The sequence below is a fragment of the Aphelocoma coerulescens genome, chromosome 4 (genome assembly GCF_041296385.1).
Source record: "Aphelocoma coerulescens isolate FSJ_1873_10779 chromosome 4, UR_Acoe_1.0, whole genome shotgun sequence".
NCBI lineage: Eukaryota > Metazoa > Chordata > Aves > Passeriformes > Corvidae > Aphelocoma > Aphelocoma coerulescens.
The window spans coordinates 2,391,224-2,413,130 of NC_091017.1; the positions used below are offsets into that span (position 1 = coordinate 2,391,224).

Sequence of the window (21,907 nt, forward strand, 5' to 3'; positions counted from 1 at the left end):
GTCCCACCTCGCACCAGCCACGCCTGGCCCCGTCCTGCCAGGAGGCGTCAAGCAGATGCCTCATCCCAGATCCCTGGCGGCGAGAGGGATCCCCCATCCTGCCATCCCGGGTTCCAAGCAGGGCTCCGGGGATCCCCTTTCCACAAGGACAGAGGGCGCGCACCCAAGTCCAGCCTCACCTCCCCGAAGCCATTTATCCCTGGCCAGCTTGTTGAGAAAATGGAGATTTATTCATAGCGAGCAGCTATAAAACACCCTCCCGAGGGCCTTGGCAGGGGATGACGGCAGCTCCAAATTACTCTGCAAGGGGCTGTGCCTTCGCACAAGCCCTCTGCACGCCAGCCTTGGGGTGTACTTTTTGCCTCGGGGAGTCCTTTTTGCCTTGGGGTGTATTTTTTGCCTCAGGGTGTGTGGGAGGAGGTTTCTGGTCCCCTGAGTGACATCTTGAGGAACAGAAGAGACCCACGGGGGTGAAGGTGTCCCCCAGATGCTGGCACGTCCCCTCCTGCCATCTGGGGTTGCTCAGTAGGGATGCTGCGCCACGGGCTGGCGCTGTCCCGGCTCCGAGCAAAGCAGAAGAGCTTCTCCTGGCAAAGAGGGGCGCAGGCAGGGAGGGGCGGAGGAGCTGCTCGCGGCCCCGTGTTGTTACAGGCGAGAATTAAGGTGGAAATGAAAGACTGGAAAGAACGGGTGACCTCAAACCGCAAGCTGACAGCTATTAATGCAAGTGCTGGCAGCCACCCAGCCTTGCCATTTGGCTGCTGGCCAGGGGGTGAGCAAGCTCCCTTGGCCCTGGCCAGCCAAAAATTCCTGCTGCAAGCTCCAGCACACCGGGACTGCCGTCCCCTCGGCTCACGGCCATCCCGGCTCCCTGCCAGCGGCCCCTCAAAAACAGGCAGGGTGTGATAAACCACCAGGATGGTGCAAAAGCTCTGCTGGGGACTTGGGCAAGGCCAGCAAAACTGGTAGCTGGCACCTAAATGTGGCACAGGGCCACCCAAGAGGAACTGGCTTCAGCCCGGTGGGATGGGCAAAGGCAGGGAGCAGGTAAAAAAAATCCTTGTGCCCACCAAAAGAAAAGTTTCCCTCCAGCATCCTTCAGATCTGGATAAAATTGGTGGGGGGAAGCATTTTAAAGAGATTTCAAAAGAGCTGGAGACTCAGGGAAGATGTCACCAGAGGCAATGGTTTCCAATATCCAGTAGCAATGGGAAAGTGCTGACAGAGGTCATCCCCAAAAAAGGACGTCTCGCTGGCCATGTGTCCTCTGCTCTGCTGAGGTGACCGCCAATGCTGGGAGGACCAGACAGAGGTGACCAGCAGGTGGCAGCTGGAGCCCAAGGCTGGTGGCCCTCAGGGGTGCTCCGGGCTTCCCACAGCCCAGCCCTGGGCACCCAACACCCGGCTCGGGTGGCACGCAAGGCCACGATGAGGAGCAGCGGCTGTGCCCAGCCCCGCGCTCCCCTCCAAAAACTCCTGCCCATGGAAGCATGCAACGCCATCAACAACAACAACAACGATAAAAGGATGGGAGATGAGAAGCAGGGAGATTATCAGGCTGTTCCCCCAGCACCAAGCTCCTACAGCAATAACAGCGTTGTTTTCCCTCCTTCCAAGCAGAGGAAAGGTTTCAAGGAGAGCTGAGATGCTGATATCGCCCGACACCCATCTGCCTCAGGAATGCCAGCTGACTTGGATTTTGTGTCCTGCTGTTTTAGGCCCACAGCCAGGATCCATCCTGAGAAAATGCCACACAATACAACAGAATAGAGGGCTGAGTAACCCCAGTTAAAGATAGCTCAGCCACAGCCTGGGCTCTGTAAATCATCTTCCATAGTGAGCATGCAAAAGCCTGGAGAGGATGAGTTCAGCCTGAAAACATTTCACCTGCAGCACAGCTCTTTCCAGAAGGAGAGAGGTAAAAAAATGGTCGTTGTACCTCCTGCTGTACCAGAGGTGTCTCCTGGCTGGGTCCTTTGGGCATTGGGAGCTGCATTTTGGGAGCTGTTTGTGCTATGGAAAGGCAGGACCCTGGCTGCCTGGCTCTGGCCCGGCTCCCCTTGATTCATGTACCTGGGTTGTCCCCAGGTACACGAATCTCCCCGGGCACCAGATTCCCTGGATGCAATAGGCAAGGGGATCCCCAGGGAGGTCCAGAGTCATGGAATCACAGAGTGGTTTGGTTTGGAAGGGACCCTAAAGCTCATCCAGTTGCAACCCCCTGCCATGGTCTGGGTCACCTTCCACTATCCCAGGCTGCTCCAAGCCCCATCCAGCCTGGCCTTGAACACTTCCAGGGATGGGGCAGCCACAGCTTCTCTGGGCAACCTGTGCCAGGGCCTCACCATTACATTCAGGCAGGAGCTGGCATGGCCCTGAGGATGAAGAGGGACAAGTGGCAGTACCAAGGGGCACCCCAAGCGGGTGTCACAGGCTGGTACAAGAGCACCCCATGCCCGGTCCTCAGTGTGTGATGCCCACTGGCAGCATCCAGTCCCAGCGCCTCATCCCGGGGCAGGCGGACTGGTCCCACCATCCCGTCCCAGTGCCCGCCCCCAGCACGGTCTGCCTGGTGCCCTACGGTCAATCCCCGCTACCCGCTGGTGATGCTGCCTGGCACCCCGTGCCCGTGCCCCGCATCGCCCGCCCTGGGCCCGCATCCCGGCGGTGCCGGTCCCGCATCCCCGCCGCGGTGCCCGGGGCCGGCAGGTGCCGCTGTGGGCCGGGCGCGGGCGGGGGGCGGCGGCGGGGGCCGGGCCGGGCCGGGCGGCGGCGGGGCCGGGCGGTGCGTCCCTCCCGCCGCGGCTGCCAGCGCCGCCGGCACCATGGGCTGCTACTGCCGCCTCCTCTTCCTCGCCCTCCTCCTCCTCCCGGCAGGTAAGCGCCCGCCGCCGCACCGGGATGGGCAGGGGAGAACACGCCGGGGACCCCCGGTGTCGGGCTGGGAGCGATGCGGTGGGGACGGGGAAGGAGGCAGCCCCCGCGTTTGCCGGGGACAGCCCGGCTTCTTCCCGGAGAAGGACTCCGCAGAGCAAGCCCCCGCCACGGGTCCCACTCAGCCCCCGTGAGGGGGGTCACCGCCAATGACACCGGTGGGGTCGGGCAAGAGGTGTTTCACCCTTCTTTTCCTCACCCCTTGCCCCTCAGAGAGGTCCCCAGCAGAGTCTCCGACTGCCCTGAAGGAAGACAACTTGATGGGACCACCGGCTTCTCCTCACGGGCACCCCCTGCCCGGGCTAGACTCCCCCCCAGTCCCGCATCCCCCTTCGCTCCATGGTCACTGCTTTGAAAGAGCTTTTATGGCTCTCCCTGGCCTTGAGCGGAGGCTCCCACACCCCCAGCCCCTGGCGCTTTCCCCCCAGCTCCAGGCATCTCCCCCCGGCGGCACCAGCCTCCCCATCCCACAGAAACACCCGATTTGACATCTTCCCCCCACTGAGACAGTCAGAGGAGACAGCTCTGTCCCCGGCTGACGCGACAGCGAGCGCAGGTCACCCCTCCACCCGCCCAGGCTGGGCTTTTAATAAACACGAGGAGCGGCTTGCTCAGAAACATGGAAAACACACTTGCATAACCGGGGACGCGCGCGAGGAGAAATCCATCGGCTGAGCTGTCACTGTCACATTGCTGCCGGCAGAGCAGCGCGAGGGGACGAGGCTGAGCCAGGGCTGAGCTCCCTGTGACAGCCCGCAGCCAGCACCACGTCCCCACACCAGCAGCTGGGCAGGTCGTGGCTGCAGGACCCCAAAATGTCACCCCGGACCACGCCAGCATGTGGGAGATCTCGCCTGGATAAGTGACCCCGGTGGCGCGAGGGGAGGGAGAGCTGGATGAATATTTCTCCCTGTAAAAGGGGGGTTTGCCAGCGAGCTCCTGTTTCTGTGCTTTCCGAGCAAATGCGTTTGGAAGGGATGGGGATGAGCATTTTGCTCCGCAGCGATGCTGGGGATGCTCTTCTCCTCCTTCACGTTCTCCTGCCTGGCCCAAGTTTGCCCCCAAAGCAGCCAGTCTCTGCTGGGAGTCAACCTTTGGGGTTGGGAGGCGGGTTTTTCCCAGAGCCCGGGCCAAACCCAAAGCTGTTCCCACGACCATCCCTCTCTAAAGCACCAATGCCCGTGAGGATTGGCAGAAGAAGCAGAAAAGATTTCCCTGGACTGTGGTCCCATGGCTCTCAGGCTGCTCTCAAACAGCCCTAGAGCATCTTTCAGATGCTTTCTACAACACTTTTGTTCCCATTGAAATAATTTTTTTAAAAATTGTGTATATATCTATATATGTCTATATATATCTATATATATCTTACTTGGGAGGAAACACAAAGCACAATTTAAATATGCTTCAAGCTCATTCTTCAGGATGAAGAATGACAGCAAGGACGTCACTGGCCAGGAGTAAAATAAGTCTGGGCTTTGCCTGGCCACGTAATGAAATAACAGCGTCTCACACAAGGAAGTTTTTATCCTGTTATTATTACTCCTTACTCTGGATGTAAATTGAGACCTGCTTTGCTTTCCTGACGTGGTGCCCAGCCCCAAGCCCACTCTCCCCTTCAGCAATTCCCCCTGTGCCCCAGCTGAGACATTTTAAGTACCTTTTAGAAGCAGCTCTTGGCTTTTAAGGTTTTCAGTGCTTCTTCATGGAGATTCTGGGGTGGAAGAGCTGCTTTTTGGGGGTCTTGGAGCCTCATGGGGTGTTTTAAGCTACCATTGAGGAGGCAAATCTTGAAGTACTCTGCTCCCCCATGAGGTGAAGGACAGTGGAGATGGGTAATTATCCTCTCTCCCAGCCCAACAAGCAATCAGCCTCTAATACCAGAGGATGCTCTGAAATTCCTCTGCTGAACCCAGCTGCTTCTCCCCCTGGGAGGGGCTGGAATGGGGGCTGATGCACGTTGGAAGCTGCACCTAGAAGCACTAATTAGCAGGCGGCCAGGAAAATTAGGGAGGTGGGGAGTTGTCACTTGGGCAGAGCTGCTGCTTGCAAAACTCTTGGCTGGCTCCAGAGCCATATCCAAGAAATGTGCCTGGGAAAAAGTACTGCGAGGTGTCCCAAGCAGGCAGGTCCATCTGCCAGCTCCCAGCCCAAAGAGCCAACAAACAGCATCTCCTCCCATGGGATCCCTTATTCCCCTTCCCCAGGGAGATCAGCACAGCGTAGCACCAGTTTGCATGTTTCAAGAATACAACTTGCAGTACTTAATGCATTTTTTACTTCAACAAGCAAAGCATCATTTTAGAAAGAGCTGGTGCTGTCAAATACTGCATTCCACCCCAGGTCCTCATCAGATACCTCTGGCTGTACAGGCTGACCACTAGCCAGAGGGTGTTCTGTCACTCTCAGGAGGGAAAAACTACCCAAAAATTCCTCTGCACCTTCTTTTCTGCTATACTTTCATTGCAGCATCAGGATCAAGGGCTTCCTGAGTTGAGTAATTAGGCAACACTTAGCTTTGGGGAGGGAAACCCCACACTTCCTTTGTGTGAAGGGTGGGTTCGTTTTGCCACCAACAGTCCTCACCTCTGGGTTTGGATCATGGGGCAGGTGGTGCCTGGGGAGCATTTGGACACCCACCCCAGGCAAGGAATGAGGGACCATGCAGCATGCAAGGAACCGTGTGAATTTTAAAAGCTATTTTCAGCTGGGAAGAGCAGAGATGGCAGGGTGGTGGAGCTTTCCTCCTGCTTCCTCAAGGGGAGTCTGCCTGCAACAGCATTCCTCAGGGTCTGGAGAGTGTGCAAGAGTGAACCAGTCCTCCACATTAGTCCCCTCCTGCTGTGCCACAGCCTGGAGAAGAGCAGCTGCTGCTCCCCAGCCAGGGAGGACCTCACTGCTTGCCAGATTCCCAGAGCCCCCACCTTTATTTAGCCACACGGATTTTGCTCTTCCCTTTTGCAAGAGGCTGTGCATCTCCGAGAGATGCTGGTACATCCAGGGAGGTGGATACTGATGGGCTGGCTCAGCAGCAGCCCCATCCTCAGGGAGGGACATCCCCAGGGCGTCCTGGACAGCTGCATGGTTGGGCCAGAGGCTCGGGATGGCGAGGGACACACGGACCCAGCACATGGATTTCTATTGTGTAGCTGTTTCTCTTAGCTACAGAAAGCTTCAGAGCAATTAGACCTAAACCACTTAACGACCATGCAGCAGAATAAAACTAATCATGCAGGAAGCCAGCTTGGCTTGCCAGTGAATCAGAGCAACTGCAGATTTATTGAGTCTGACGGCCTTGGCTTCTCCACACAGACAGGGAATAGCTTTGCCTTTTACCTGTTGGTGTGTTTCTGGCCCCTGGTTTTCTCCCTTGGTTTCTTCCTCCTCACAGAACTGGTTTCATACCATCGCCAGCAGACCCCGGCACTGAAAACAGAGGAGAGAGAGCAGGAAAGAGTGGAGCAGCACATCAGGCAGGCATGCTGCTTCTAACATTGGGGGTCACCAGCATGCACATGCAGTGCTGGAGCTTTGCTGCACACCTCAAGCCATGGATACTCCCAGGAGTCACCCTTTCCCATCACTAATCCAGCTCTGGATATTCCTTCTGCGATGGCATGGAAAGCTTGGTGGGTGTGAGGCAGAGCTTAGAGCCTGCAGAGCTGCTCCCAGACCTCCCCATCATCCATGTTTCTTGGGGATAATGAGCAGTGCCCCAGAAAAAGAGACACAAGTTAAAGGCCCAAACCAACCACCACATCCTCTGTGTTCCTTCCCCCATATCAGCACGGAGCTCACTCACCCCTGTGCACTGCAGATGGGACCTCCAGCCAGTGAGGAGAGAAGTGAACATCCCCAGATCCCAAACTGCACGGTGACAGGGAAGGTGAGGCAGTGCAGGGCTGAACAGCTGGAAAAACTCGTTGAACCCAAAGCAAAAACCAGTTTGGCTTAGTCCCAGGTGCTTTAGGGAGAGCTTTTGCCATCCATAGCCAGTTGCTGCTGGTTTTGTAGCAAAGCAATACAATGAAAGCTAAACCTGAGCATTACCAAAAATGGTAACCAAACACCAATGTTGGTAACCAAAGTTGCTCATTACCTGAGCAACTACAAAAAAAACTAGCACAAGTTACAGGAATCCCCAGCCACAGAAACCAAAGCCGAGCCAACGAGGTCATGAGCAGGAAATCCTTACTTACTTTTAAATACAGATTGTTTTATTGCTCTGCATCACTTAACCTGCTTATAAACCAAGGCACACTCAGGGGACTCAGGGCTGTTCTGTCATCAGCATTTGGTGGAGGAGCAGCACACTACAGGACCGGCAAAAGGTCTCTTTTTGCTCACTCTTGTGATTAAAGACTGAGGTTTCTACGGAGTTTTGCTTAAAAGAGTAGTGTGATCCTTAGGTATGGTCTTGGTTACTTGTGTTTTTTGGGTGTTTGCCCCAAACCAGCTGCTGAACTGGCGTGGAAAGTGGTACCCAGGCTGACTGCACAAGCACAGGGTGGTGTGTGCATCCAGCAGCTCTCCTAATTATTCTCCTCTTGTTGCATTTCTTGTTCAGAATAGGTGGCTGGGTTCCTTGTGGAAGTACAGTCAGGATCTGCTGCTGGCAGACAGAACAAATAATATCCATGTTATGGAAACTCTCATTATCCCTTTGGCCTTGGCTGCTCGAGGAGCATCCCTGGCTGCAGCTGGGGCTTGGGTGCTTTAGTTAATTTGGGCTGAGAGCAGGCGTGTGGGTTAGGTCATGTGGATCTCCCGTGGCTGTGTCAGAGGCGATGAGTTCTGAAGTGAAGCTTGATAAAAGCTCTATCTCTGCCTTATCAGTGGATGTTTGTTTGCTGCGGCGTGGCTGCTCCAATCTGATGTCATTCACTTGGGCTGGAGATGTTCTCTGGTGGCTTTTATGCTGCGTTTCAGCTGGCAGAGCAATTTAGGATTTGCTGCAATAGCTTTTGGAGTGCCTGGGAAATGCATTCTGGAGAAGCTGCCAGCCCAGGTCAAGCAGCTCTTTCCCAAGAGGAGCATGAGCATTGCTCAGCTCCTGCAAGGGCAAGACCTGTCCCTCTGTGTGGCTTCCAGGAGCCAGGAGAGCAGCATGGCAGCAGGAGAGAGAGAGAATCCATCAGGCTCCTTCCTTTGGTTGGCACATGGTTAGGGCTAATGTTCCCTGAGAGCTGGGTATTTGAGTGACATGGCTTTGTGTTCTTCTTTCCTTGGCTGTTTTCTGTATTCCTGGTGAAGAAAATCTAGAAAAAAGACTTTCCAAAGCTCCTGTGGGGCTCTGGAGTGTGACATTACTGCTTTCCCGGGTGGATGCCTCATGCTGGCAGTCCCCTGCCTCGGCTCCGTGCTGGATTCCAGCAGGGTGGTCAACTGCTTTAAGTGAATTAGATGAGCAAATTCCTCAGGGCTCAGCTGTGCTCGGCATCCTCTGGGAGCTAACATCCCTCAGTCCCTCTGACAGGCCCTTGTCGAGGTGCTTTTAGCCTTTCAAGTCACGTGGCCGTGAATGAAGTTTTGCAGTTGTGTATTTTGTCCCTTGTTCCAGGGCACTGCTCTGTTTCCTGCTCCCAGCAGCACCTCCTGCAGACCAGGTGTTGGGGAAACAAAGGAAAGCTCTCCTTGGCTTTTGTTTTCCCTTTGATTTTCCCTTTCAGATGCGTTGGTAGAGGACAGGACTTGCAGACAGCCTGGGAATTGCCCATCTGTGGGACAGGTTGCCCATGAGCTGGGTGCAGTGATATGGATGGGGATATGTGGAGCATGAGCCAAGGGGGCCCTCACGGGGTCCTTTTTGTCCCTTCATCCTAACTCCATTCAGAAGCAGCCTGCATTGCCTCTATGGCTGGGATTTCCTAGGGTTACCTCCTGTGGGTGAGACCCCAAGGGCAGTGGCTGGGTCCCAGATCACCTATGGAGATGATGGCTTAGAGGAAGAAGGGGATAGCACAGCACTGGCACAGGCAGGGATTGCTCACAGGGAGAGACAGGGAAGACCTGGGCTGAGCTGAGAAGTGCCTTCGGTCATGCTCGCTCTCCTGGGAAGAGTCCCTGTGACTTGTGACCTCCTTGGCCGGGAGTGCTCAGCCAGCAGCCAAAGATTGTTCCTGCCTCCAGTTCTGGCTCAGCCTCCGAATTTATACCCCTTAGATATTATCGGAAAGTTCCTGACTCATCCAGGCTAGCAGCACTGCCAGCTTCCCGAGCTCCCTACTGGTTGGCCTCCAAAGTTCAGGCAGATCATGGGAGCTCCGCTGACCCCAAGCACTTTGGGACATCAGGGTGGCTTTGCAGAGAGGTGGAAAGCTGCCTGTATCCCTGAGAGAGGGGGAGCATCTATGTTTACAGAGGTAACAAACTTCCGAGGTGCTCCCAGCCCTGGGAGGATCCTGCTGTGCTTGGTGGGCTTGTTGGGCTGCGGAGGCTGTCTGGTACCTGCAGGAGAAATCTGAAATGTCCAGGTGTGCTGGGACAAGGATTATTGAAATACAGATGGATTCTGAACCTTGGTGTGAAGGATCCTTGGTCGAGGCCTCCCTGCTGCTGTGGTGGTCAGATGGCTTATTGAGTAACCAGATTCCAGCTTGTCATTCCTCTCCTCTCCCCTGTCCTAAGGGTTGTATCCTCAGCCTGAGGAGGGTGAAAGCTCAGAGGCATCTCCAAGTGCTTGTCCTCAGGAGAGAAGAGAAGCCATGGCCTCAGTCCCACCTCCAAGACCCTTTTGCTTGGGAAATGGGGTCCTTCCCATGGGTATCCACAGAACCAATGGAAGAAATTATGGCTGGATTAATGAGTCCCTGCTCACCAGTGCCAGATCCCATTGTTTCTACACATAGGCACTGAATGTTTCTGTCCTCCACACTCATAATTAGTTCATTGCAGCTGGAGTGAGTTCCTGCTCTTCCCAGTGCCGGGCTTGGGATGCTCTGGGGGTGTAAATAAATGAATAGATGGAATAAAAATGCCTCCCGATGTCATGCAGTGTTGGCACGCTCCCCTCACCACAGTGAGGGGGCCAGTGCTGGACCAGTGCTGAGTTCAGCCCTAGAAAGGGGGGGGAAAGCCCCAGCAGTCAGCTGGTGGGGACAGAGGGAGAAATGACTCATCTTCATGCTAAGAAATGGAGACGAATGAATGCACAAGGAAATGGGGGGAGAGGAGAAAGAGGCGTCTTGTGTTATCATTCCCAGCTGCACAGTGGCTGCTGTGAGGAGGAGCTTCTTCTCCTCCTGCTGGGAAGATGGAGGGGGTGATTGGGGATGGGGGTATCCTAAACTGGGGGAAAAATGGAGCTGATTTATGCCAGGACAACTGGCTGGTTTAAACCTCACCTCTAGGTACACAGCTGTACTTCCTGTCTCTTTGTTTCAGATGGCTCTCAGCTTTTTAAAACCCAAACTTATTTCCAGCTTAATTCCCAAACCCTTCAGTGCTCTCCCAAACACCAGCTTGCCCCAAGGATTGCCCTGTCATTCACATTTCTTTTTCTCACTCCTAGGACTGGGCGATGACTCCCCGGAATCACCCCTCAGGCCCATCAGTCCCCCCTTTCTCTGGGGGGGTGTCCCAGTGAAACCAGACTCCAGGGATGCAGATGTCCCCACGCCAGCTCCAGGCCAGCCCTCACTGCCCTTGTCCCCGGGACCTTCCGGAGATGGGACGTCCTCCAGACCCCTGGAGGGGGATGGCCACAATGCCACCATCCCTGTGGCAGCACTGTCCCCTGCTCCTGTCTCCGTCACCGAGAGCTCCATGGCCACAACAGACGGTCCCTCTGCAGCCTCCAGCCCCAGCCCAGTGCCACCCACCTTGGAGACAGCCCCAGCTCTCTGGACAGCAAACACTGCCAGCCTGGCAAGAAGCACGATGGATTTGGGGGCAGCTTCCAGCCCCACGGGCACAGCTGCACCATCACCTTCCTCTTCCCTTCCCACCAGTGATCCCTCCTCACCTCCCAGGATGGGCTTGTCCCCAACACCTGTCCTCGTGAGCCCTGGTGCTACCCAGCCGCCGCTGCTGACCAAGGACGTCCCTTCCCTGGGGACACTGGCCATGGCATCGAGCCTGGCCATGGAGCCAACATCCCCCCCAGTGACTGTGATGAGCCCCACCCAAGCCGAGGCCACGGCCTCCGAGAAAACCACCGGAGTCACCATGGAGGAGGTCCCACGTGCCCTGAGTGCAGGTGAGCACCATGGCTCCCCATGTGCATACAGAGATACCATGTCAGCATCAGGGTGCTCACACAGGAGGGGCAGACCCCTGAACTGGAAGGGAAGAGGTGGTCAGCTTCCTGAGAGCATCATTCCTGAGGGCAAAATTCCTGGGGGAGCCTGTGTCATCTGATCCACTGGCAGAGACCAGGAGTGGTAGATAACAAATCTCGGTTGCCTGGAGATGTGAATAAAATCCTCAGTTCTAAATTTGACTTGAAGCACTTAAGGATGAGAGGAAAAAAATGGCTGGATGGTGGGTGCAGCCTGAGTTAGGATGATGTAGGTTTTAATTCTCCCTCCTGGAGACCTCAGGAAGCTGACACGAGCTTCTCCCTGTCCCCTTGTGCAAACACAGCTTAAAAGTGCTCCATACAGCTGGAAAAGGGGAGATCTGAAGCATTTTCTAGCCTTGGCTCAGCACTAAATGCTGCCTGGTGCTGGGAGGAGCATCAAAGAGTGAGTCCATAGTGCGCAAGCAAAGCCCAGCTGTCTTTCATCCTAAATCTACTTGCCTTGTTTCTATGGGAAGGGGATCATTGCAAAAGTAGAGGGGGGCCCAGCATCCTCTTTGGGAAGCAGTGAGGGAATATTCCCCCCATCAGAGATGGCTGGCGTGGGTGAACTGGGAGCAGCTGCTGTGTGGGATGTGTGCTGTGGAGCTGGGACTCGGGGGGCTGAGCCCTGCCCTTTCTGATGGATCATCCACAGGGAGCATCGTGGCCATAACCGTGACGGTCATCGTGGTGGTGGTGCTGGTGTTCGGGGCAGCCGCGTACCTCAAGATCAGGTAAGGCTGGTTTTGGGGTGGGCCCCCCCCTCCCTGAGGCTCCCTGCGGCCTCTCTCACCATCACAAGGATGATGCAAAGCCCCAGCAAGACGCTGTCCCCAAGCCCAGCAGGGCAAATGTGCAGCCTCTGGTGCCAGCACGGCTCCGTTTCTTACCACTCCTATACTGGAAAGCAGAGTTTCAGTTCCTCATTTTACAATAGCCTTGCTCAAATGCCAGAGACGCTGCTCAGCATAGTCATAACCAGTAATTATCCCTTGGGAAAGCTGCTGCCGTGGGTCTCGCTGTCACTGGGACAATAAACAGCAGCAGAGCCCAGTGCTGAGCATCCCTAATGAGGCTTTGCTGACAGCTGAGATGAGCAAAGGTCTTGTTTTAATTCCCTGCCCTGTCCAATCTCATTCAACGGGGGCAAAATTCAGCCTGGGCTTCTCTTCACTTCTCCTGGTGCTTCCTCTTTAAATATCCCAAAGCTTGACCTAGGGAGCCCTTGCATTAATATTTCCTCATCCCATGGCAAAATAACTAATAAATCCTCAAAGTAACTGGTTTGCTTTCCCTGGCAGGCACTCCTCCTATGGAAGGCTTTTGGACGACCACGACTACGGCTCCTGGGGCAACTACAACAACCCTCTCTATGATGATTCCTAGCAGGGATGAAGAAAAAACCCCATAAATCCTTAATTTATAAGCGCTTCTGCAGCAGAGCATCCGCTGTCGAGGAGATGCCGGGCGCGAAGCCCCTGCCTAAGGCAGGATTACCACGGGTCTGCTGGATGACCAGAACTGGAGGGCGGGTGTGCAGTGCTCACAATAAACCTGAATTTTGGCCTTTGAGTAGGAAACTGGGTCCTGGGGCAGGTCAGCCACTTGTTGTAGGCAAGGGAACCCAAATTCCCCAGGGGAAAGGGCTGGGGAGGTCAAGGGAGAGGATGGAGGTTCAGCCAGTGCTGTGGCATCCTTTGAAATGCTGCTGCTCTGTGATTTGGGGGGGAATGGGGGGCTGCTGAGCCAGAGCCAGCAGTGTGCCAGGGTCTCCTGTGCTTTCACATGTCCCTTTCCCTAAAATCACTTCCCTGTGTTGCCCTGCTATGAAATCCTTTGCCTTGTCTCACCAGGAGCCATGAACAGTTGTGGGGCTGCTCAGTTGCTGCTCCCTTCCTTTTCCCACCGGTGCTTCTGTGCAGAAGTTCCTAATTTAATTTTTTCTGTTTAATTGTGGGGTTTTTGGTCCCAGAAGCAGCCCAGGAGCCCATGGGAAGATGCACTGACCATCCATTTCACACGTGGCTGCTTGCTCCACAGCTTTGTTTCCAATCCTTAAAAAACTTGGCTGCTAAAATACAGCGGAGTGTTCTTTCAATCCCCAGTTTGTGTTCAGCTCTTAGTGCGGGGAGGCTGGGGGGGGGCTGATGGCAGGGCTGGTCTGGGAAGGGGATGTTCAGCCACTTCTCCCTCTGGCTAAATTCCCTGGCAGTGGAAAGCAAAGCCCTCAGTCCACGTGACCTTAATAAATAAACAAACCAGCATTAAATGGCGCTGCAAACCTTTGGGGTGTCCTGGTACAGGTGGTGCAGGCTTGGGAACAAGCTCTGCTGTTTGCCCTGCCTCCTAAATTGAGTATCCCTGCAAACATCAAAGCTTGGGGCATTTCCATGATTGCTTCCTGCCAGAGATGCATCATCTCTGGATTTCCATCAAGGGAGTGTAATAGATGTGGCTGGCGCCACAACAGGCACCTGGAAAGGTCAGGAGAAATGAGGGCAGCTCCGCTTCCCAAAAGGAAGTGCAATCATTGTGCATTTTCCTTTTCCTCCTGAGCCTTTCTCAGCCTGTTCAGGGGTCCATGCTTTCAACTCTGCTGTGGGTTCCTCAACCTATTTTTTAGTTCAAACTTGGTGAAAACAGAAAACAAACCTGTGAATGGTTGTTGCACCTCCCAACCTCAGCCAGCCTGGAAAACTATTTGGGCTGGGAGCATACACAGGGCAGCACAGGCTCTGAAGATGCTCAGGATGAGCAAAATTCCTTTTCACCTTTTTGGCACCCAACAAGCAGCGAATTAGGCCACCTTGGCTAAGAAAAAACACAAACTGAGTTAAAAACCCACCACCTTTCTTCTCTTGAAATAAATTGGGTGTCGTGGTGCTGCTGCTAGACTGAGGGGAAAAAGGGAGAGGAAAAGCCATCACCTTCACTTAAAATACATATATAATCCCAAGGGAGTAAGTTCCTTTTTCATGAAGTAGGACATAAATGGGGTGTTAGTTTTCCTGCTCAACACTGTGCCTGGATGCTCAAAATGAATTACTCTCTCTTGCCGACAATGCAAGGAAGAAGCTGTACATATTTTTGGGGATATCCTGGGGTGAAAACAGATTCCTCACTTCCTGGGATCAGACACCATCTCCAGTGCCTTTATTTCCAGTGCAGCTGTCCTATGACATGGATGATATGGACGTGGATAATGTGTTTACATCTCCAGAACTGTTTGCCAGCATGAGCCAAGGCACAGGGCAGCCTAGGGAATGACAGATGTGTTTGCCAAGTGGAAAAAGCCTTTTATTTTGGGGGGTAATGCCCTCAGAGGGAGGATGCCTGTGCTCCAGGCAATGGCTTCAAATACCCCTCTCACATTCCTGCCTCAGACCCTCTGGCTTATTGAGGGGTTTCTGTCCCACACGAGTATAGCAGGGAAAAAGGGGGAAAAGCAACCAGGACATGCCACAAAAAAGGCCTTTTTCCCTTCTCTTTTAAAAACCAATGGGGTTAACACTGCTACCAGCTTGTCTTATGTGCAAAAACAGCAAATCCCATTTTTCCCAAAGGCTCCCCCACTTCTGGCTCAATTCCACCTCCTCCCAACTCCCTCACGTCCCCCCCACTTTGGCTCCTCTTCATCTCAGAGATATTTTATTTATATAGAAGAAAAATAGTTCGCATAGCTCCGTGTGGAACATCCCATTCCCCGACCCTGCGGGATGACGCGATCCCGCTGCAGCTCTCCCTCCTTGCCCTCGCCGCAGAGCCTCTGGCTGCTTTATCACCGCTTCCAGACTCCCTCTGGCCTCCCTAATTATGCTCTTGTTTGGCTCCTTGGTGAATATTCCCATATATCATCCACGTGCTTCCGAGCGTCATCTCCTCCGGCTCCTGGTGGAGTTACTGGAGTGAGTAGCAATGGGTAGCTCCTGGTTGCAGCCTCCTGGCTGCTTGTTAGGCACAGGAATTGGTTCAGGTGTCAGAACCCAACTCCAGCTGGGACCATGAAGGAGCAAATCCAAGGAAATGGCCCCGTTTCCAGCGTGGAGGTCCCGGCACAGCCCTGGGCTGAGCTGGATCTGCAGAGACTGCAGAAGCTGCCCCTCCCAGGTATAAATAGCACAACACGAGGAGCCTCTCCCTCGCTGCGTTCCTTCCAGTTGGAAATTTAAACACAGATGGATTCTCCGTCCCCGGGCAGGGGCAAGACATCAGTCCCAGCACTGGGAAAGCTACAGGAGGGGGCAGCTGAACCAGAGGTTTAACACAGAACACCCCCACTTCCACCCCAAATGATGTTATTGGAGCAAGCCAAAACCACACCACAGGCATCAAACCAGCCCAAAACGGGGGATCCCCGTTCCCCACAGCTCCTGAGCCATCGTCCTGCACCTTCCCATGGGATGGAGGGCTCAGCAAGCCCCCCAGTCCTGCATTGTTCCATTTGCTGCCTTCCCGAGTCCCTCTCCCGAGTTCTGCACACTCCAGCAGGCCCTGGCTTTCTTAACAGCTCCGTGACCTTGTGTGTGGCTGCAGTCCCCGTGCCTGCTGGAACTCCACATTTTTCCCACAAGGCAGCAATAATCCCATCTGCTCCCCATTCTGGCCCAGACGGGTGAGCAAGGCTGGATTCCGGGTGGCAGGGAGTGCAGGAGCTTCCCAACAGCTCCCATAGCCAGTGGGCAAGCTCTGGCCAAGGCAGCTGCTGCTTCCATCCCAGGATCATCTCAGTGTCCTGACTGAGCATCCTTCCCACTCCCATCGGCTGCATCTCCACAGACAGGGTGGCCAAGCTCCATGTGGCACCTCCCACCCCATAAAGCAGCTCCCTGCCTGTCTTTATCCCCTCCATTGTCCTTTATCCCCTCAAAATGCCATTCCTTTTCCTGCTGTGCGATTTATTCCCTGGCAAAGGGAGTTAAGGGCTGCGTGCCAAGTCAAACACACCAAACAGTGCTTCGGCACTCCCTCAGCATTCACATTCCCTCGTGCACTTTCCAGAGGCAAACACCAAAAACAGGAGAGCAAAAGGTCAAAATCACCCAGATCCCACACCATGAATCATTTTCCTTCCCAACACCAAAGTTCAGCATGAACTGCTCTTCCAAAGCTCGGCTCAACTAAGGGTTTTCTTCCAGCCTCCTCCAGGAATATTTCCAGCTGGAATAAAATGAGCTTTAATTTAAAAATTAAAATTTAACAGCAAACCTGCTTGGTTGTGGACTTGACCAGCACGGTTTTACCATTAGCAACACACTCCAAGGCTACTTGGCCAGTTTTCTGGGATGACAACTCCTGCAGAATGATGGGAGCTCCACTGGCACTTCCAGGCTTACCTGGGAGCAGGTCTCCATCCAGGGAAGGAGGTGGAGTCACCAGGTGCCAACCAAAGCAGCAGGCAGTCTTGCTGGCACCACAAAACAAAAATACGAGAACACAGGAGCACGTAAAAGCAAAGCACTTCTTTTCCTAACGGTGTCTCAGGCCTCACACCTCCCCACATCCAACCATTCTTCAGCACTGAATCACGGTTTAAACTCAGCTGGGAATTTCCAGGGAGTACATGCGTGAAAGAAGAGCACATCCCGCACAGTGTCATTTGTTTATTTTAATAGAGACGTTATTTTCCATTTATTTATAGCAGTGAGAAAAGTGCTCCAGGAAAAGATACCCCTGTCAAGGCAAGCTACAATAGCTATCATCCAAATCCTAAATATTCCATACAGAAAGGGGCACTGTTGGATTAAGAAAAGCTCATTTTACAATAGAACAAATCAAAAATGAGTAGTCATAACCTGAAGAGTAACTGACATTTTTTTATATCTTATTACTGTAAAGTATCTGCATGTGAAATTCACAGAAATCAGGAATTTTCTGCAAGATTTAAGACTGCAAAACACCTCGGGCAGGATATTACACAAAGAAGGGTGGGGTTGGGGTTTTTATTTCTTTTAAGAAGGCAGTTGTTCACCCCCCATTTTCTCTCCCCAGGGAGGTTTTACCATTAACAAACACCAAAACCACAGAAAATTGGTCCTTGCACTACTGGAGTGCCTCTGGACTGCTGTTATTTCAGTGAACACCTTAGGCTCAGCCTGATGTGACATATGCGCTCCATTTCAGGTACTCAAACAGCAAAATCGGGCTATGGATGTGTCTAAAACCCTGCACCACCTGTGCCTTTGCCAGTGAATAAAGCAAATCGAGAAAGAAATGGGGAAAAAAGCGACTGCAGCTGGCAAAGGAATCTGAGTGAAGGGACGGCAGCAAGTCAGGGTGGGTGTCCAGGGGAAAAAGGGGGGCTTTGCAGCTCCATCTTCCTGCTGCTCATCCCAGCAGGCAGAGCAATTCCCTTGTTTCAAGGGAATTCTGTACACACAGGTGACACCACACGAAGGGAGCCAAGGATGCCGCTCCTGCCCGCTGCCCCTGGGCAGTGCCCGCAGCGCTGGCTCCGGGGCCCGGCACACACACCTCGTTCCCAGGGAACACTGAGTCCTCGCACACAACCCTGCGGAAAAGGCCTCTCAAAGCGACCCATTTTCCCCGAGAGCTGCGCCTCCACCTCCTTTCCCCTTCAGCTGCCCCAAAACTCCTCCTGCTGCTGCATCAGCTGCTCATCCCATCTCCTCATGCTGCTCTTCTAAGCTCCCTCCTCCCTGACGCAGTGAAGGACTCCTTGAACTTGGAATACTGGAATTTTTACTGACAAGAGTTGCTTTGTTTGTAAAACAGTCTCTCCCACGGCAGAGCGTTCCCCGTCCGGCCGAACGCCGCGCGCATCCCGGTCACTGCTCCTCCAAGGACAGCCGGCACCGCCCGTCCTGGGCCGTGTTGTACGACTCACAGTTCTGGCACTTCATGCCCAGGAGGTGGAACTGCACCGTGGAGCGGGCATTGCAGTCGTTGCAGAGGATCTGCACGCACACAGGGAAGGGAGGGAGAGGCTGCAGCACCAGCAGTGTGTGTATATAAACATGAATGATGAACGCCCTAAGCCCGCACGTGACTTTTCCTCATCATTCCCCACCCCTCGGGCTGACTCCTGATCCAGCACACGTCCCTGGCGCCCTCTACTGCCAGTAACTCCGAGGCACAGCTCCATGAAAACCAGACAAGGGTGCAAGGCTGACCTCTTACCTCCACCATCATGTTCTGGTACTCCGCGGGCATGGGAGTCTGCGCCACTTCGTTGTCCAGCTGGCGCCAGTACCTGGTCATGTCCAACGCCGAGTGCATGCACAAAGGACACCTGTAGCCTCTGCCAGAAAGGGGGCAAAAAGGTCTAAATCAGAAGCTGGAGTGAGGCCATGAAACAAATCCATTCGTAGGGGCAAGTTTCATATTGTACCAGGCAAACAAACACCATGAAACAGCAAGTTTTTGCAAACAGAATTGGAAATTAAATGCCCCTTATCCCTTGAAGGTAGCCCTTTATCCCTTTAGGAGCTGGCTTTAAGTTAGTTGGTACAGAATTGGCATCATCATCTTTGCCTCTTGGAGCAGTATGTTTGGACTAGGATAATATCAAGAGGAAAGATGTTTGGAAATACTTACTCCTTCAGCATTTCATCATAACATGTTCTGAAAAGGAAACACAGATCAGTAAGAAGATGGAATTACTGACAGGTAACACACCTGAGCTGCACAACGGGAATAGCCACACAGGTATCCCCAAAGCAGAAATTAAAAACATTCCAAGGCCAAGTGAGAAGACAGATTCTCATTAATAGAAAACTGACTGCAGAAGGAAGACAACCTCCCTAAAGAAAATATTTCCTGGTGAAGCAGACTGCCCCCACAATGTGGGTCCCTCAGAAACCAGCTGCAAGCTGACACAGACTGGATGCTGCTGAATAAACACCCCCCCCAAGGCAGCAGATACTCCCCTTTCTCAGGCATCTGCTTTACCTGTGAAGAAGGTGACCACACGGCAGAACATGGGCTCCAACACGAGACGTGTGAATATCCTGTTTTGAGACAAACACCAGACAAAAGAGAAGAAAATTAATTCAAACACAGTCAAAAATAAGGCCACACAATAGATCCAGGAGATGAAAAGGAGCGGCTCACCTCCAAACATATCGGACAGTCCTGCCTGGAGACATTTTCAATACACTTTGCAAATGGAAGAAGAGAAGAAAAGTTATCCTGCTGTACAGTTATCTGTGTTTTTCTAAACTGTAAAGTTCCAATATGTAAAATTTCTTATGTCTTCTATTAGTGGCCTCTGTGTTGCTGTTAGGTGAATTTAGAGAAGGAGAACCCACTGCTCTCCTGCTGCTGTGGCCTCAGATGGGGCTGAGGCACATCCAGCTTTATGTTCAAGGTGTTATTTTTTTAAGATACGAAGGTAAGCGGTGTATCCTCACCTTGTGCTTTCCTCGGAGACTCAGGCTCAGGCACAAATTGCACTTGGAGCAGTGGAAGAAATCCTCCTTGGGGCCAATCCTGCAGAGAGAGGTGTCAGGGTAGGGCCGGTCCCCGCGGCACCAGGCCCGCCCGCCCGCACGCACCTGCAGATGCCGCACTCCTCGCAGTGGTACTGCTTCTTGTCACGGTCAAACAGGTGGCAGATGTCGCAGTAGTACTCGCCAAAGAGGCTGTCACAGCCCTCGCAGCGCTGCTGGGCCTGAGGGGACAGGAACACCCTGAGTGCTGCAGCCAGTGCCAGGCTCCAAGAGGCACATGGAGCTCCCTGAGCAAGGCCTGAGGGCTACAAGTTATCAAGAGACTGGAGCGTGTCTCTTATGAGGACAGGCTAAGGGAGCTGGCTCTGTTTTCAGCCTTGATAAGGGATGGCTGACGGGATCTAATCAATGTTTGGAGGGATGTGGAAGGTGCCAAGAGGATGGAACCAGCCTCTGCTCCATGGTGCCCAGAAACAGGCCAAGAGGCAACGGGCAGAAGCTGATGCAGAGACAGTTCCACCTCAATGGGAGGAAAAGCTTCCTTCCTGTGCTCTGGAACAGGCTGCCCAGAGAGGCTGTGAGTCTCCCTCACTGGAGATATTCCAGAGCTGCCTGGACACAACCCTCTGCCATATGCACTGTGATCATAGAATATCCTGAGTTGGAAAGTGACCCAGAAGGCTCATTATGTCCAACGCTTAGCCCTGCACAGGACACCTCCAAACATCCCACCAGGTGCCTGAGAGCACTGTCCAAAAGCTTCCTGCCCTCTGTCAGGATTGGGGCCGTGACTACTTCCCTGGGGAGCCTTTTCACCCTCTGGGTGAAGAACCTTTTCCAACTATCCAACCTAAACCTCCCCTGACACAACATCAGGCCTTAACCGCGATAATCCGGCTGGAGCAGGGAGGTGCGACCGGATGACCCAGCGGGGTGCCTCCCAATCTGACCCCTGCCGTGACCTCCGCGTCCCCGCTGCCCGGACCCACCTTCTGCAGGAGGCGGCAGCGGACGCACTGCACCTCGGACACCCGGAACCGGTCCAGCTGGTGCTCCTCGGCGCCGTCGTGGCACAGCCGGCACGGGTACAGCTTCCCGCAGCACGGCGCCTGGGAACGGAAGGGACACGGCATGGATGGGGGCACGGATCGGCCACCACCCCTGCCGCGGCACGGCCGCCCCCCGCTCACCCACCCGCAGCCGGCAGCCCCGCCGGTAGTGCTCGCATCCCTGCTCGCATCCCTCCGCCCCCGCCACCATTGCCATGGCCGCCGCCGCCGCCTGGCCCCGCTCCCCCCCTTCCGCTTCCTCACAGCCGGTTCCGGAGGATCTGGAGTTTTCAAAAGAGCTTCCGCCCGCCTTGAGCCTTCGTGTTCCCCTTCCCCTTGAATCCCAGTTCGAGTTGGAGGGGAGCTCCGGCGGTCACCCGGTCCAGCCTCCCTGCCAAGGCAGCGTCACCCAGAGCAGGTGATACAGGACCGCGTCCAGGTGGGGTGGGAATGGCTCCAGAGAGGGAGACTCCACGACGAATCACGGAATCACAGAATATCCCGAGTTGGAAGGGACCGAGGAAGGATCATCGAGTCCAGCTCCTGGCCCTGCACAGGACACCCCTCCACTCCCACCAGGTGCTTGACAGCCTTGGCCAAATGCTCCTTGTGCTGTGTCAGGCTTGGTGCTGTGACCACTGCCTTGGGGCGCCTGTGCCAGTGCTCTGCCACCCTCCACGGAAAGAAGTTCTGGAGGAGACAGGAGAGACCTCATAACTGTACACAACTTCCTCCCGAGGGGAAGTGGAGGAGCAGCACCCATCTCAGCTCTCTGGTGACAGTGACAAGACCCGAGGGAACAGCTGGAGCTGTGCCAGGGAGGGTGAGGTTGGGTATTAGGAAAAGTTCTTCACCCGGAGGGTGGGCGGGCACTGAACAGCCCCCCTCCGGCCAGTGGGCATAGCACCAACCCTGACGGAGCTCAAGGAGTGTTTGGACAAAGCTCTCAAGCCCCAGGTGGGATTATTGGGGTGTCCTGTGCAGGGCCAGGAGTTGAAGTCAGTGATCCTTGTGGGTCCCTTTCAAACTCAGCAGATGCTGTGATTCTGTGATTCTTCCTTATATTGAGGTGGAACTCCTTGTGTGTTATTTTCTGGCCATTGCTCCTTGTCCTGTCTCTGGGCACACCAAAAATACGGCACCATCCTCTTGCTACCCACCTTGGAGATATTTATATGGATTCATGAGATTCCCTCTATCTTCTCTAGACTGAGCAGGCCCAGCTCCCAGTCACTCCT

At 54.2% G+C, this 21,907-nt stretch overlaps 2 protein-coding genes across 2 annotated transcripts; one reads left to right on the top strand and one right to left on the bottom strand.

The window, feature by feature from the left end:
- Positions 1 to 2,759: 2,759 nt before the first annotated feature.
- On the top strand, positions 2,760 to 13,310 carry PARM1 (prostate androgen-regulated mucin-like protein 1). The gene is made up of 4 exons (XM_069012456.1): positions 2,760 to 2,877; positions 10,442 to 11,128; positions 11,868 to 11,946; positions 12,514 to 13,310. The coding sequence occupies exons 1-4, from the start codon at positions 2,826 to 2,828 to the stop codon at positions 12,596 to 12,598; spliced, it is 903 nt and encodes a 300-aa protein (XP_068868557.1). The 5' UTR covers positions 2,760 to 2,825; the 3' UTR covers positions 12,599 to 13,310.
- Positions 13,311 to 16,797: 3,487 nt separating this feature from the next.
- Positions 16,798 to 20,905, bottom strand: RCHY1 (ring finger and CHY zinc finger domain containing 1). The gene is made up of 9 exons (XM_069012457.1): positions 20,815 to 20,905; positions 20,610 to 20,729; positions 19,726 to 19,841; positions 19,582 to 19,660; positions 19,283 to 19,327; positions 19,121 to 19,179; positions 18,767 to 18,793; positions 18,350 to 18,470; positions 16,798 to 18,126 (listed from the first exon to the last, which is right to left on the bottom strand). Exons 1-9 carry the CDS (start codon positions 20,884 to 20,886, stop codon positions 17,998 to 18,000), a joined length of 768 nt encoding a protein of 255 aa, XP_068868558.1. The 5' UTR covers positions 20,887 to 20,905; the 3' UTR covers positions 16,798 to 17,997.
- Between the last annotated feature and the right edge of the window lie 1,002 nt (positions 20,906 to 21,907).